General features: G+C 43.0%; 1 protein-coding gene across 1 annotated transcript in view; it reads right to left on the bottom strand.

The window, feature by feature from the left end:
- The window catches only part of LOC308290252 (limbic system-associated membrane protein-like), a gene marked incomplete at both ends in the record, with an annotated part of 140925 nt that extends 125086 nt beyond the window's left edge, over window positions 1-15839 (bottom strand). Inside the window, one exon of the mRNA XM_080732038.1 lies at window positions 15676-15839. Within this exon, the coding sequence (XP_080588164.1) occupies window positions 15676-15839 (164 nt within the window). The remainder of the gene's footprint in view (window positions 1-15675) is intronic.
- Window positions 15840-16648: the final 809 nt, after the last annotated feature.

Below are 16648 nucleotides of genomic sequence, written 5' to 3'. Positions count from 1 at the left end.
TAAAAGTTATCAAAATATTTGTACCTATTGTGATTCAATTATTAGATGTTCTGATTTAAATACCTTTGGAAATATACAGTTCTTTGACCCTGCTATCGAAAAGAGTTTAATTAAATATTTGGCTGATAGTGAACCATAAGTTCAAGTCTATATCTGTCCCTTTGGCAGCATTTGTTTTGGGTTTTAGGGTGCACACTTTAACTCCTTCAGCTGTTGTTTTAGGGGGGAATTGATAGTAAAACCATTTTAATATCTATTATATTTAAAACACCAACTTCAGTGTTACAAGTGACAAGGTTATTTTGTTGTGATCTGATAATAATGCACGTGATGAGAATGTCTCCACTGCAGGATGTCAATCAGGTCATATTGCCCAGGACAGGATAACGAATTGGATAATGCCATATCTGGCCTTGTCCTTCTGCTACTGGGCCCAGGACAAGGAAAACATCTGATATCTTGTTATGTTTAACTGTCCAATGAATGCTTGACAAATCTATTTTCCCTGTACCTACTGAAGTATATTTGTGAACTGATGTTACATTGTATGAAGATTCAGATTGAGAAAGAAAAGGAGACACATGTTTATTGTACTGTACTGGACATCTATTTTGTATGCTCATTGATTTAATATACAGTAAGAGAAAAACCGGACTTACACTGTGTGGTCTCATTTATTGTGTGGGAGTGAATTCAATCATTTAGGGGGGAAACTGTCTATATGGAATATAATAATCATTCCATCAGGGACAACTCCCGAATGGCCGGTTCATTCCCGGCCGGTCCAGGCCGGCCATTAGGAAAAACATAAAAATAAAATGTCGGCCTTCGTTCCATTTTGGGGGCTGTGCGGCCAACAAAGTAAATCGTCACTGTCGGGCAGAAACCTTGTATCTCCAAGTTTCAAATGTATAATTTTTTTCGCAAAGCAAAGCCCTGCTTCATCATACAAGGCTGTTGCACAAAAGTAGTGAAAACAGCAGATCTACAAGCACACAACGCCTCGCGGTGCGAGGCGTTGTGTGCTTGAAGATCGGCTGTTTTCACTAGTTTAAATCATTTTTAAAATGATAAATACAAAACAAACGGTTTTGGGCATATAAGGTTTCCACCCGACAACGACGAAATATAACAAAAAAATAATAATGAGGGCCTCTCCTCCAACTCATTTTCCCGGGCTGAATCAGGGGCCCAGCACGTCCCTGTAGACAATTATGTAATAATTGTGACAGGGCCGTCAAAACCGAAACCAAAGCCCCACTGTTACATCACCAGTGGTTACTCAGGTCTTTTACTTAAGTAAAAGTATCAATACTGCAATGTAGAAATACTACAAGTAAAAGTCCGGAATTCAAAATGTACTTGAGTTAAAGTGCAAAGGTATTGGCATCAAAATATACTTCAAGTATCAAAAGTAAACTTTTTTTTTAATAGCAGATCTACAAGCTTGTATATCAGCTCTTTGTAAAATGGCCTAGGTATAAAATAGGGCTAAAGATGCCTGCCTCCCTAAAGATTAATGTATGTTTTATAATATCATTATTTATATCTGCAAAGTAACTAGTAACTAAAGTTTTCAAATACTTGTAGTGGAGTAAAAGTACAATATTTGGATCTCAGATGTAGTGGAGTAGAAAATGGAAAATGGAAAGTACAGTGCTTGAGTCAAAGTAATTAGTTACTTTACCCCACTGTTACGTCATCATGGGAATGAAATGCGAAGGATTTAAAAATCCCCCGTCTGTCCGGGATGGAGCCGAGAGGATTATGATGCTGATTGTATAAATACTGTGTTCTGTTCCCTCCCCCCTCTCTCTCTCTCTCTCTCGCTGAGCGAAGGCAGAGCAAAAATACATTACACGAAAGAGAAGGGGCGCAGTCGGTAGTGTTGTCACCTCACAGCTAGAAGGTCCTGGGTTTGTTTCCCGCCGGGGGACGCTGTGGGCGCTGGGGGCGTGTTCTCTCCTCCACGTCATCAGTGCCCACACCCTAGGTGGGGTTGGTGCGCGCCTTTCTGAGTGGAGTTTGCAAGTTCTTTGCATTTACCCTCCCAAAAAACATGCAGTAATCCTCTATAATGCCTCCCCCTGGCCAGCCGGGGCGCCTGATGGATGAGAAAGGAACTGGTTGGGATAACGTGTTCCTTCCACAAGCTGCATCCAACTGGGGAAACTCCTTCTGTCACGTGAAAAGAAGCGACTTGGACTCCTCATGCATAGGAAGAAGCATGAGGTCAGTCTGTTGTCTCCCCAGGTTGGCAGAGGGAGTGTAGCGCCCAGGATTACATTGTGGTTACCTGGTATTTTATAACGGCTGAGAGGCGTGGTGAGACACGAGGCGTCTCCAACCCTCTCAGCCGTTATAAAATACAGGTAACCACATGCCTTGCGTGGCTTATTGCTTTTCTAAAACAGTTACAATATGGCAACATGAAAAATCATAGACATGTACCGATTAAAACTGTTCTATTTCACTAATTCACTACAAGGTCTGCAAGTAAGTAGTTCCCACTACAAGAAAGTAGTTCCCAGCTTTTTGCCAACAACACAGGTGCAGATAATTGGTGCACTGTGGAACACTGTGGAAAGAAATAACGCACCTGGGTTTGATATAAAGGTGTGGATTATAGTCTCATATACCACAGCAATTAAAGGGAAACCAGCAATTCAGAATCAAGGAATGGAACTAGCCGTTTTAGAAAAGAGAGAGAGAGAGAGAGAGAGAGAGAGAGAGAGAGAGAGAGAGAGAGAGAGGGGCTGAGGGAGAGAGAGAGAGAGAGGGGGGTTTGGTAGCAGGCCTAAATGTGATGCTGTGTATATCTGTATAGAGGTCTCCAGGGTCTGCTGACCTTTCTATTGTGATATTGATCATTACTGATGATGGCAGAAGGGAGGACAAAGAGAATCACAATCAGAAAGGAGTCACGGAACAAAGCTCATTGTGATTCTGTTTGTCTGCAGCTGTCCTTTCTGTAGTGCAGAGAGGCTACAGTATCATTGCACTATACGCTACTTTCTGAAAGATATATATCGCATACCCGTATGTCACCAGGGCAGTGTTGATTTAGTGTTAACTGTTCGTCGACTACCTTTTTTCACTGACGGAAACTAAATGAAATCTAATTAAAAACTATGATGAGACTAAAGTATATTGACAATTTTGTCAACAAATACAAACTAGACTAAAATGTCAGGGAGGGACCAGTGGAGAAGAGATCCAGTAGACAAGTCATTTCATGTTTGGTTACGCTCGGCTGTTATGCTCTACAAGCTCACAACGCGTCACAGCGCTACATGTTGTGAAATTGTAGATCTGCTATTTTCAGCATGCAACCAAGTGTAAAATGTGCCATTACGATGCCGTCAAGGCACCGTCAAAATACATTTTAGTTGACAAAATCAACTTTACATTTAGTCAACTAAAGTCTCATGATATTTAGTCGACTTAAACTAGACTAAAACTAAAAGAAAGTGCATTCAAAAGACTATGACTAAAACTTAACTCGAAATTTGCTGTCAAAATTAACACCACACCAGAGTTGAATGGTTAAAAGTTTGATAATGAATAGGAATTAAAATAAGCGCATTGGTGATCCTTAAGGCGGTTTAGACTCGTCTCATTTCACCTCCTGTGTAATAATGTCTGAGCCTCTGGCGGCGTTCAATTACGCTCCTGTAACTCAAGTTAAAATCCGGGGGTTTAGCGGGGCGACATGGACCCAGCAGGGCGAATCACAAAGCTGTGGGGGGGAAAAAAAACAATCTTCTCTGGAGATAATGAGGATTGTTTGTCAAAGCTCAGATAATTGACCCAGAGGAGAGCAATCGCACATGCTGTGTTATATTAATGCTTTAATTACGTAACTGTCAATTTCCAGCACTTCAATCCCCACGTGGAAAACACTTCTGCTTGAGGCCGCCCGTGCAACGAGAACACAGGGGTAGGGGAAAAAAGCAATTAAAAAGTAAACTACAGTAGTGTGGAAAAGGAACGTTTTCCTCCTTGTATGGGTTCATATGGGAGGTGTGACTCAGTGGGCACTCATTAGTCTTGTCTTCTTTATCCTTTCTGTCAAATGAGGCAAAGTCACATTTTCCGAGGAATGTGGGGCAGTTTTCAGCGACCTAAATCTGGTGTATATGAAACACGACCATTGGGCGACGAGCCAAGACTTTCTATGCTGTGATTGATGTTCTGTCTGGTTTAGCTGGGTTAAATGTCACTTCAAGCACTGCAGACAGAACTGCTAAATGGTCCTTCAGCGGCAGACAGTGGAACCACTGGTAAATTGGACTCAGGTTCAGGTTAAGGATGTGCTTATTTGTGCTGTGATGGTATATGTTTAAGAATTGACGTGGTTTGTACTTATATTGTAAGTGGTGACTTGACTACTGGTAAATGGTGGCAGCATTTATAAACGACCTTTCCAGTCTTACCAACACTCCAAAGTGCTATACAGTGATACCATATGTAGGGGTTTTCAAAGTGGGTGACAGGGCACCCTGGGGTGCCGCGACGGCAGTCCAGGGGTGCCGCGAGATAATTTGATAATATTTGGAATTTATTTGGACATTTGAAACAAATATTTAGTATCATTTTAAACTTGAAGTACAAAGTTATTTTCAGTCAGTTCTAAACAAAATGGCTATATTATCTCAACGTTTTCCTCGCTACATAATCACTAATATATCGTCACTGTCGGGCGGAAACCTTGTATCTCCAAGTTTCAAATGTGTACGTCTTTTGGTCAAGTAAAGCCCTGCTTCATCATACAAGACTGTCGCACAAAACTAGTGAAAACAGCCGATCTACAAGCACACAACGCCTCGCGATGCGAGGCGTTGTGTGCTTGTAGATCTGCTGTTTTCACTAGTTTAGTATATTTTATAAATGCTAAATAAAAAACGAACGGTTTTGGACATGGTTTCCACCCGACAACGACGATATGCTATAAATATAAGGTGCTTGGAGTGAAAATTATAATGTAGGGGTGCCTTGGATTAAAAAAATATTCATGGGGTGCCCTGAGACAAAAAAAGTTTGGGAACCCCTGCCATTATGCAACTGTTGAAGGAAATAGATGTACATTGTAGAACAATGTGTTCTATTGTCTACGTATTCAAGTCATATTCTGCTCTTTTCCATCAATCTGTTTCAACCCAGTTAGTTCAGCTTAGAGGAAAACTCTTAGGAGGGTCTACTAAATCAAGTTCACAACCACCCAATGAGAGACAACCAGTATCAAAGAAAACAAATAACTTCAACAGTGATGTAACAAATATAACTATAATACATCTGACTGGTTCAAGCGGTTCATTTAAGGCCATTGGACACGGATGATTGCTTCCAAACAACCAGATTAACCTTCCGACCCTTCAAAACAAAACAGATTAACCTTCCGACCTCCCGCTCAGCCAAAAATGCTTAGGGATTAACAGATATTCTTTTTGGCTCTACGTATAGGCAGCACTGTTTCCTCAACACCAGTCCAAATGGACCATTAGAGGTCTGTAACTCTGAGACTGTACATGCTTTGTACACAGACCTTTTCTATAAAGTGAGTTGAATCTATGTGATGTGACTGATGAATGCTCTGAAGAAGGCCTTGCCTGGCTCCAGCCCATAGACCCGCCCACTCTCTGAGAGGATTGTTTCTCTGGTCTGGTGATGAGTACATGAGGTGGGTCTAACGAATATCCAATCTGCGTAGCAGTTGAAACGATTTCAGGAAGTTCACACACCAGGCAGGCAGGCAGGCAGGCACGTGCGCGCGCACACACACACACACACACACACACACACACACACACACACACACACACACACACACACATACACACGTGCTGATTTCTCCAAGCTGTTAATGTTGATTACATGTTTCTGGTCGCAGTTCTGTGTGGAAGCAGTCACTGGCACAGACAGACACACCCACACAGACACACTCACACACACGCTGCGACCGTGCATCACGATCACCGTGCGCCACGATCACTGCACGCACGCTCACACAAAAGTCCCTCCCCCATAAATCGTTCAGACAGGGCATAATGTCAGACTCAGTCTCAGTCTGAAATCAGGCTAATGAAGGCCCAGAGCCGAAACTCGTAAGCCTTCGTTCGTGTGCCAATTAAACAAAAGTGTAAATGTGAGAACTTTGTCCTGCATTTCAATTCCTACTTTTTATATGGTTTGTACACGCTTCAGAGAGTTCAATTAACACTGAGGATTGTATGGTGTAAAAGTGTGGACAGTTCAGAAACCTGCCTATATCATTAGGCAGGTTTGGTCATTTCAAAAAGATATTAACCTTTTTTCTTTTGTTATTTATGCACGAACAATGGCTTCTGTTTCAGCATGCTAACTTTCCAGGAGCAGAAACGTTTTAGTTTATGCTAGCCTGTGATAAATAGGTTTCTGTTTAAACAAATGTATGTATTTTGATTTATATTAATATGAATTACGTGAAACTATATTTTGGACATTCAGTCTGCTAAGAGTAGGGCTACAGCAGCAGCTGCGGCCAGCTGTCCAAATTGAGGTGTCAATCTGTCTGTCTTATGTTGATTGTAGCCTATCTGCTGTGCCTGAGGATGTCACACCTAGATGTAAACTTGCCTAAATTTCACTTGATCTATGTTGTCTTCCTGTGTCCTTTGATCAGTCCTGTTTGAACCAATCTGTCTGTCTGTAGGCCATGATTTGTGTATTGAAACTATACTTAAGGTCACTTTATTCTGGATATTGAAACTCAGTATTGGCCTGGCAGCCGTGAGGTGAGCCAGTGCCGGAGGACTCTCTCTGCGTGCTCTGACTTTCTACTTGATTCTGATGCTATCCTGGACTTTGTTTTTGATGCTTCTTTGAATAAAGCTGCAAGGAACATACTACCTGCATCATCTCCGGATTCCTACTTCTTTTATATTTTAGTAAAGGTTCTATTTCTTTTATTTGTATTTTATATTTATCAATGGTCCTTCGAGCCGGAAACAATATATTGGATTAAGCTGTCAGAGTACGCTTGCTAATTGACGTTTCAAACCAACCAGAGCTGAGAAGAGGAGAATGGACATTTGAGGTGATGTAGTGTTAGTTGTTTTTTTCAGTTATAGTTTTGGACAATAACTGCCAGGATGACTCCTGTTATTTTAACGGGGAAGAATCAAGCCCTGCTTCAAAGGATCGCTTTACTTGAAGCAGAGATTTTCCAGTTACGACAAGAACTGGACAAGCCTGAGCCAACCGCTTCTCACAACATTTTGAGAGGCCGTTTAACAGGACGGACAACTCGCCCTGTTGTCACTGATTGTGACTTGCCGGCCTTTTCAAAGAACCGGGCTACGAAGACGGAAGCCCAGCATAATGCTTCCAAGAATAACATGGGCCGCCGCTTGCCCACCGAGGAGCGTCGGCGCCGCCGAGAACACGGATTATGTTTTTATTGTGGTGCGACAACGCACACTGTGCACGCCTGCCCCAAACTTCAATCAAAACTGACTTTCCGTCACCGACGTCGAGGGCGCCTTCCCCGTAAATCACCAGAGATAGCTGTGATCAGCTGTGTTTCTGCACCAAGAGATCCAGCGGTTCCACGTCCCGCCGAGGAGAACGCATCCACCGACAGAGAGGCTGTCATCATGGACGCAATCACAGCGGTGGAAGCAGATGATGTCATCGTCAGCGTTGAGAACGCGTACGCTGAGGAGGACTCTGCAAAGCAAGTCAACGCAACGGTGATACATCCCGCGAAGGAGGAGATTGTAGCAGCAGCACCCATCGTCGCCGTGGCCGAGCCGGCAAGGAGCGAGGACCTGGCTGGGTCTGTTCCAGAGACGACCATCGCCGCTGCTGCTATCACCACTCCACTCACCACCAATGCCAATCATTTCAAAACGGACAAAGTCATAGAAATGGAAAGTGATACTCCTTCCATTTCTCCTATTATCTGTTTTTCCCTTCCATATTCTATATTCTCTTCTAATCCTGCGCATATTAGGCCCAGACCCAATGCTACAAAAAGCTGCAAGCAAATTGACATTTCTAAATACATTTTGCCCAAATCCACGAAGAGACGCAGTGCTCCACAACCACCAATGAACTTTCCCAGAACTCAGAGAGCTCCGCTCCCAATGAAATATGGCAAAACTATGTTTATGTATCACTGATTATGCATGCAATTGAAATAACAAAATACAACATATATTTAAAAGATGAGGGACTGATAAATAGGTTTCTGTTTAAACAAATGTATGTATTTTGATTTATATTAATATGAATTACGTGAAACTATATTTTGGACATTCAGTCTACTAAGAGTAGGGCTACAGCAGCAGCTGCGGCCAGCTGTCCAAATTGAGGTGTCAATCTGTCTGTCTTATGTTGATTGTAGCCTATCTGCTGTGCCTGAGGATGTCACACCTAGATGTAAACTTGCCTAAATTTCACTTGATCTATGTTGTCTTCCTGTGTCCTTTGATCAGTCCTGTTTGAACCAATCTGTCTGTCTGTAGGCCATGATTTGTGTATTGAAACTATACTTAAGGTCACTTTATTCTGGATATTGAAACTCAGTATTGGCCTGGCAGCCGTGAGGTGAGCCAGTGCCGGAGGACTCTCTCTGCGTGCTCTGACTTTCTACTTGATTCTGATGCTATCCTGGACTTTGTTTTTGATGCTTCTTTGAATAAAGCTGCAAGGAACATACTACCTGCATCATCTCCGGATTCCTACTTCTTTTATATTTTAGTAAAGGTTCTATTTCTTTTATTTGTATTTTATATTTATCAGCCTGAAACCCCCATTGATGATAAACAAGACTGTAAAAGGCCTTATTCGGGATGTTCCTGTTGGGCAGGATGTTCCAACTGTATCTGTGCCGTGCAGCATCTTAAATGTAACTACTGTACATATGCTGTTTGTTCATTGTGACTAATAAAATATTCAATGATGTCATTGATGTCATACCGTACTATGCCATAGATATGTGCCATCTATAGTGAGCATTATTAGGGACCAATTACTATAAAGATAAGATTGAAAATGGCTGAACTACTCCTTCAGGTAGGCTATGTGCAAGACTGTTATCTCTCATAGAAATCTCGCTTTTACGAACGCCCATCATTTCGACCGGAGGGTTAGCGTCTCACTCCACGGAGGTTAAGGTTAGGGTGAGGGTTAGAGTCGGGTGTCGAAAAGATGAGATGTAGTAACAGCGACACGCTCCCCTCTCATAGGTGGTCTCAATCCACAACGCTTGGCAGTCCGTTTTTCCAAACGTTTCTGAACATAGACTAGAAATATGTTTTAGTGTGATATATGTTGCTGCCCCCCCAGTAAACATACATTTCCTTTCTCAATCCGGCAGTCGCTCTGTGTCTCTTGTCTCTGTCTCTAGAGCCACACATGATGGAACTGATGCCTGCAGGCTGCAGTGAATTAAGGAGAGCAGAATATAATCACACCTCCAGATCACCTATCAGGGACGTGCAGAGAATGTTAGAGAGGCAGGGGCTGAAATTTCTAAAAGGGCACTTTTGGTGAAAAATACCATTTTCGGACCTCCAAGCTCACAGCACGTCGCGCTGCGACGCGTTGTGGGCTTGGAGGTCGGCTATGTTCTGTGCTTGATACCACACTGAACTAAGCATGGATTTCTACATAGAGAGGGCAATTCCTATTCTTTCAACATAAGATGCTGCATTCAAGTTCAGGAGAGTTTGGACAAGGCAATTATCCTGCTGCCTTCAGGTATGGCATGGAAAGAGGGCACTTGTATTTCTTTCACCATAGTAAAAACTGCATTCATTTTACAGACGGTTAAAAGGGCAGGGGCTCAAGCCCCCTTTGATGTCTATGTGTGTACGTGCCTGTCACCTACAAGTCAAGTCTTTCACAAATACCATCTTATGGGATCATATCTGGACTCTCTGCCTTCAACACATTTACCAGACAACACTGTGCCTCCCAGCCTTGCAGGCTGCAAAAAGTCCTTACATTGTGGCCCCGCATCTCTTTCCAACCCCGTCCAATTTGTCAGCGGGAAAATGGGTGTCAAAAAAAGCCTCCGGTGTTAGAGTCGCTGTTTGTTGTGCCAACGCAGACAATAAGTAAGACTGAAGAATACAATATAAGACTAGGGTATGCTTAAACAAACAAGTAACCACTTGTTTGATATGCTCACTCACTGATAATCAGTGTGGGCACTTATTATTAGAGGATATGGTTGCTGATCCGATGGATCCAATCTGTTTTGGGTTAGCCTCAGCCAAGCTGAGCGCTTAGACAAGGGAAGGAATACACACACACACACACACACACACACACACACACACACACACACACACACACACACACACACACACACACACACACACACACACAGTCACACACACGCGCGAGCGCAGTCGCGCACACAGCCAATTGGACAGACAGATAGAGTGAGATAAATAGCTGAGTTCACCTCTCAACGAGTCTGTGTTGACTAATTGGATCCTTACAATTGAATGGAAGGTACCCTGTTCACCCCAAGGAATCCATTAAGTGAATGAACTGCTCTGAAATGATACCAGTGCATCACAAGTGGAGAACGTTGTAAGTTGTACTTGAACTTTAAACTGTGTAAGGGATAATGTCTTGCTCGGCGGTCATGATGAAAAGATCCCTTCAGGCTGATATGGCACCTCCGCGGATCTTTATCACTCGATAATGACCGCAGAGCAAGACGTTAATAATAATAGTTACCTACTCCTCCTGTGATGGAAATTCTGTATTGTCAGCCCAACACAGCTGATTCGCTGCCCACAATGAGCGCGTGAGCAATTAGGGGTTAAGAGTATTGCTCAGGGACACACATCGACATTGCTTGAATCGAACCTGGGACAAGAAGGGGCTCTGGTTCCCTAGGTGGGCTCCCTACCCATTCAGCTATGGCCACACCTAGTTATCCCCCTTATTTCCCCCTTACTTAAAGGTACCGGTATATTCAGTGATTGTATTTCATTCAAATAAAAATATAATTGGTAAATTTTCCATTCATTCTCCTCAATAGAATGTGTGCTGACCATAAGGACTTCCACCATGGCCCGTGTTACGAGCATAGCTAGATTTGGTTTTCAGAGGTAGCCAGCCAGTCCTCGACCAATCAGGATAGAGTATGGCCATAGTTATGTTATGATGGTCAAAATAAAGGTTTTGAGAACCACAGTCGCTCTGAATTAAGAACATCTGCTAAATGCCTAGATTGTAAACTACTGAACTCATAAAATGCCACAGTCTCGTAGTATCATACATATCCTGAAGCTGGAGACATGGCCTACCGATATTCAGTGATTGGGTCTAATGATCAAAACGAGAACATTATAATGGTGTAAAGAATCTATAAAAAACGTAACATTTCCACGCTGTAAGGCCAGTAAGGGACAAGATGACCACCTTTAATAAATAAATGAAAAGCTTAAGCTTGTGCACTTTGTGCAGGCTACAGATATCTCGTCCGAATGCAATCTTCCGTCCCCCGACTTTTAAACGCCAAGTTTGCCACTAAATGCCACAGACTGACAGTTTTCCAGGAGCTGGAAAGAGTTTCTTGTAGTCTCTTTGGTGGAGGAAAAGGAAGTCGCCAAAATTTTTCGTGAATTCATGCGTTGTCATATAAACACACCAACCCTACGGACAATACGAGGTGTAAACACGGTACATATTTTGGTAACGACAACAAAACGACAACGGGACCGTACCCGTATAAAAATACCCTTAGCTTATTTCTTCCCTCTTTATCCGAATTTCCAGCATTTAGAATGATGTGTGACAGTGTGAGCCTTAGTGGTAAGCCGGCACGCACCCCCTACCTCCCCATCATTTCTATCTTTGAATTGAGTGACTTGGAGAGGAGGGTTTTTGAGTGCTCGCTCTTCACCATAAATAAAAGTGTTGCTGTCTTGAAACGTTGCCATACGGTGCTTATCTACAATGCCCACAGTTCATTGCAGTATGCTGCTGCTTGCTGAGATAGAAAGTCTGTGTCTGTGTCTGCAGGGACGTGCAGAGAATGTTAGAGAGGCAGGGGCTGACATTTGTAAAAGCGCCCTTTTGGTGAAAATAGTGAAAATAGCAGCCCTCCAAGCTCACAACGCGTCGCACCGCAACGCATTGTGAGCTTGGAGGTCGGCTATTTTCGGTACTTGATACCACACTAAACTAACCATAAAAAAGGAAATACTGGCGATGTGGCGTACCGCATGGATTTCTACACAGCGATGCAATTCTTTCAACATGAGATGCTGCATTCAAGTTCAGGAGAGTTTGGACAAGGCAATTCTCTTGAATGCTGCCTTCAGGTATGGCATGGAAAGAGGGGGCATTTGCATTTCTTTCACCATAGTAAAAACGGCATCCATGGTCTGGAGAGGGCACTTTTTTACAGGCGGGTAAAGGGGCAGGGGCTCAAGCCCCCTTTGATGTCTATGTGTGCACGCGCCTGTGTGTACTGTATATACACACACACACCAGACTTCTTTGAATCCTATTTTGAGAAACGAGGGAGGGATGGGGTGAGGAGGAGGAGGTACTGTAAAGCCTCCTTTCTTTAAATCCACATCTACAGTATGTAAATCCTCTGCATTAAAAAAGCATCACAGACTCGTCTGGAGTCACGTGTGTGCACTGACATCTGTAGCAGCATCACTGCTGACAGCTTGCATTCTCTGCACAATGAGATTAGATAGGCTGAAAGCAGGGACATGCTGGGCCCCTAATTCAGCCCGGGAAAAAGAGTTGGAGAGGCCCTCATTGCGCGCTATAGAGAGAGAGATCTCTCTCTATAGCGCTGCTGCTACTCAAAGATTTGCCATTTCAGATCATGACAAGTGACAAGCCAGCGGGCCAATTACATGAGTTATATTTCGTCGTTGTCGGGTGGAAACCTTGTATGTCCAAAACCGTTTTGTTTTGTATTTATCATTTAAAAAATGATTTAAACTAGTGAAAACAGCCGATCTACAAGCACACAACGCCTCGCACCGCGAGGCGTTGTGTGCTTGTAGATCTGCTGTTTTCACTACTTTTGTGCGACGGCCTTGTATGATGAAGCAGGGCTTTACTTTGCGAAAAAAATCTACACATTCGAAACTTGGAGATACGAGAATGGCCGGCCTGGACCGGCCGGGAATGAACCGGCTGTTCGGGAGTTGTCCCGCTTTTCCCAATGGCCAGCACGTCCCTGGCTGAAAGGTTTTTTCTGACACAGAGAACTGATTCCACCCAAAGAAAGCCAAGATCTAATAGACTGGAGGAGCGCAAATCGTGATTTACGGAGGGAGACTGTGCAAGAAATGATTTTCTAAATCGGTTTGCCCAAAGATATCTCATGCTCTCTGGGCAACCAATTTAGAGTGTCATTCTATCCTCTCCATTCTGTTCTGTTTAAAGATATGCTCCTTTCATTCATGAATCCATCAGATCAGATTGCATCTCCGTGTGCACTTTGTTATCCTGCTTTTCTTTTGTATAAAGACAGTGATAGCATCCAACAGAGGTTTCCTCCTCGAGCAAAATCAGTGCAATTCTTTTAGCATACACTTAGATTCACTCAGCAACCAACACATGCATTCGTCTTCATCTGTATTCATCCACTTTCTTTCAAACACTGCATCCAGGCAGACCAGATTCATACAGTTACAAATCCACCGTGCAGAGAAAGGTCTTGCAGCTTCATGATAAAATGTTAAAAGCCATCATTTGCAAAAGCATCATTTGCAAAAAAACAAAACAATGATAAGTACTGCCTTTAAGTACAATTTACTTGAGTATTTCCAATTCCTAATACTTTTACTTCTATTCCACGGATCCAAATAGGCCTATAGTAGGACTTTACTACACTACATGGAGTTAATGGTTACGTTGCAGGTAAATTAATATAATAAAACAATCACTATTTTACACCTACTGTACAAGGCTATCCGATCACACCGCGTCGCATCGCGTCGTGGTGTGAGCTTGGTGTGAGCTTGTAAAATTACAAACATTTTGTGCTTTTACTTTTGGTGCTTTTCCATTTGGACGGCAATACGTTTGTACTTTTGCTCAAGTAAATTCCCCGCCACTGGTACCCAGAGTTACAGCCAGTCAGGAGGAGGATGGATGGATGGATGGATGGATGGATGGATGGATGGTGAGCGGAGCAGAGTAAAGTTGGTAAAGTTGGTACGGAGGATGGATGCTGGGTAGCTCTGGTCCATAGTGTTAAAGGACAACTTTGATTTTTTTACAACAAGGGTTCATATTTTTAGATAGTCATTAGAGAAAAGAAAAGATGAGTGTTAATGCTTCCATTTACTGCTTTCTATCGTTTTAGTGATTTTAACGATTTTGATTTGCATGCATGGCCCCAGGTTAGGGACATGCATGCAAGTGGCCAAATATGTATTTTTAGACACAATAAGCCCAAGATTCCCAAAATGCATCGCAATCTTTCATGGGCAGATGTGACTTAGGGTAGATTCATACTCCACTTTTAGAGCCTAATTTATTTCGGTTTGGCTCTGTCTAATGATATGGCGTAGCCGTAGAGGATGACATTTGACAGGAATTCCTGTGGGTCCCGTGGGTCCCGTGGGATTCCCGCAAGACAGGAGTCAAATTTGTATTAATGCCAGGATCGGGACGGGACAGGAATGAAAATCAACAGGAGTGGGCAGGAGCGGGAATCATCCCAGACCAGTTCATCAAATCGCAGAAATAAATTGCTCAGGAAAGTGAGGTCTTTGAACAGCGAACATTATAAAATTATACATATCATAATAAACATGATATCAAATATAATATGGATGAAAATAGAAAAACATCTGCGCGATTTTATTATTATTATTTTTTTTTTCAAGAGCGGGATGTGAACGGGAGTGATTTTGACCAGGAGCGGGATGGGACCAGGAGTGATTTTGACCAGGAGCGGGATGGGACCAGGAGTCATTGTACAGGAGTGTGACAGGACGGGATTTATTTTTTTACTCTGGCCCAGGATTGTGTTGAGCTGTTACTACTGGTTGTGCAGCTGCAAGGGTTAAAAAATCCCTCCACCTCCCCGGCCTCCTCCCGTAAAATGTAGTTTCTCATCTTAATATGTATTGTTTACAGATTGTTCTGTGTTCTATGGATTATGATATGTGATATCTTAAATCATGTAACTGAAGGTTCAATGTTATGTGCATGTAATCTGTATATCATGCTTTGCTCTGGGGGGTTGTGATATATCAGATTAGGTCTCATGTTCGAGCAGATAATTTGATTATCACAGCAGAGCTACATCGCCAAACTAAGATGCAATATCATTGCATTAAATGGTTATATCATTGCAATAAATGGTATGGTTAATCTTAATTGGTGTCGTTCATCCTGAGCTGAAACATATAAAAGAACATATTTAGCCACTTGCACGCATGCCCCCCTTCCACTGAAATAAAGGTAATTAAAATCGCTGAAACTACAGAAAGAAGTAAATGAAAACATTTCAACACTCATCTTTTCTTTTTTCTAACAATCTAAAATATGAACCCTTGTTGTAAAAAACAAAAAAAACAAAGTTGTCCTTTAAGGAGAACTCCTTCTAACGCCATGGACCAGAGCTAGATGCTGAGCAGAGCAGAGTAAAGTTGGTACCCAGACAGACAGACAGCCGCTCCATACCTGATGATGGCCGTGTCTCCCTGTCGGATGGTGATGTTGTCCGTGGCTCGCTGCGTGTCCACGCTCCGCACGGGGAACCCCGTGGGAATGAGACACAGCAGTCTGAAAAGGGAAGCCTGCAGTTGTCTCCAACAACACCACGATCTCCGTCCTCCGACCTGCATTTTTAGTACAGGAGCGAAGAAGCGCGTTTGGATAGATCCAAATAAAAACAGTTGTCCACTCTCCTCTGAAAGCGTGTAGTTCTTATTCCTTTATGTTCCAAAGCTCCTGGATAGGTGATGTGAACTATATCGGAGGCTGCAACATATAGGCTTCTTGCAACTTGAAGAAAAACACTTGAGATGGAACACTCATGTGAATTATTATGGTCTGATGGTTCCACGGATGCACTCAGGCTGCACTGCTCACTGCATTTAGAGCAGCACAACATCTATGAGGATGGAGAGAGAGAGACAGAGAGAGAGAGAAAGAGAGAGAGAGAGAGAGGGAGAGGGAGAGAGCTCCAATCCACCACAGTCTCTCTCTCTCTCTCTCTCTCTCTCTCTCTCTCTCTCTCTCTCTCTCTCTCTCTCTCTCTCTCTCTCTCTCTCTCTCTCTCTTCTCCTCATGCACACAGCTCTGCTGCCCCCTCCTGCTCTCTGATTGGTTGTTAGGACAACAGCATCCCTGCTCTTTGTAAGACAGGCTGTTTGGACACAGCAGGGCAGACAGGGAGACACACTGTGTGGAGGAGGAGAGACACTGGTAAGGCTTAGAAAATCAAAGCTGTTGTGACCAGACATGCATTACTACACACAATCACCACGGTGCAGACACTTCCACATCACCTAACATCGTCTTGTCATTATTCTGCTTGCCAGACAGAGCCTAATGCCTAGTTTTGTCTAATAGTGTGTATCCATGCGTATAAATGCGTAATGCCCTGCAAAGTGACACATAAGTTAATGTGTTGTTTAGCATAAATTGCTCC

The sequence above is a fragment of the Nannobrachium achirus genome (genome assembly GCF_963921795.1).
Source record: "Nannobrachium achirus genome assembly, chromosome: 8".
Taxonomy (NCBI): Eukaryota; Metazoa; Chordata; class Actinopteri; order Myctophiformes; family Myctophidae; genus Nannobrachium; species Nannobrachium achirus.
The sequence above is the reverse complement of the archived record's forward strand: the minus strand, read 5'-3'. Positions and strand labels throughout refer to the sequence as shown.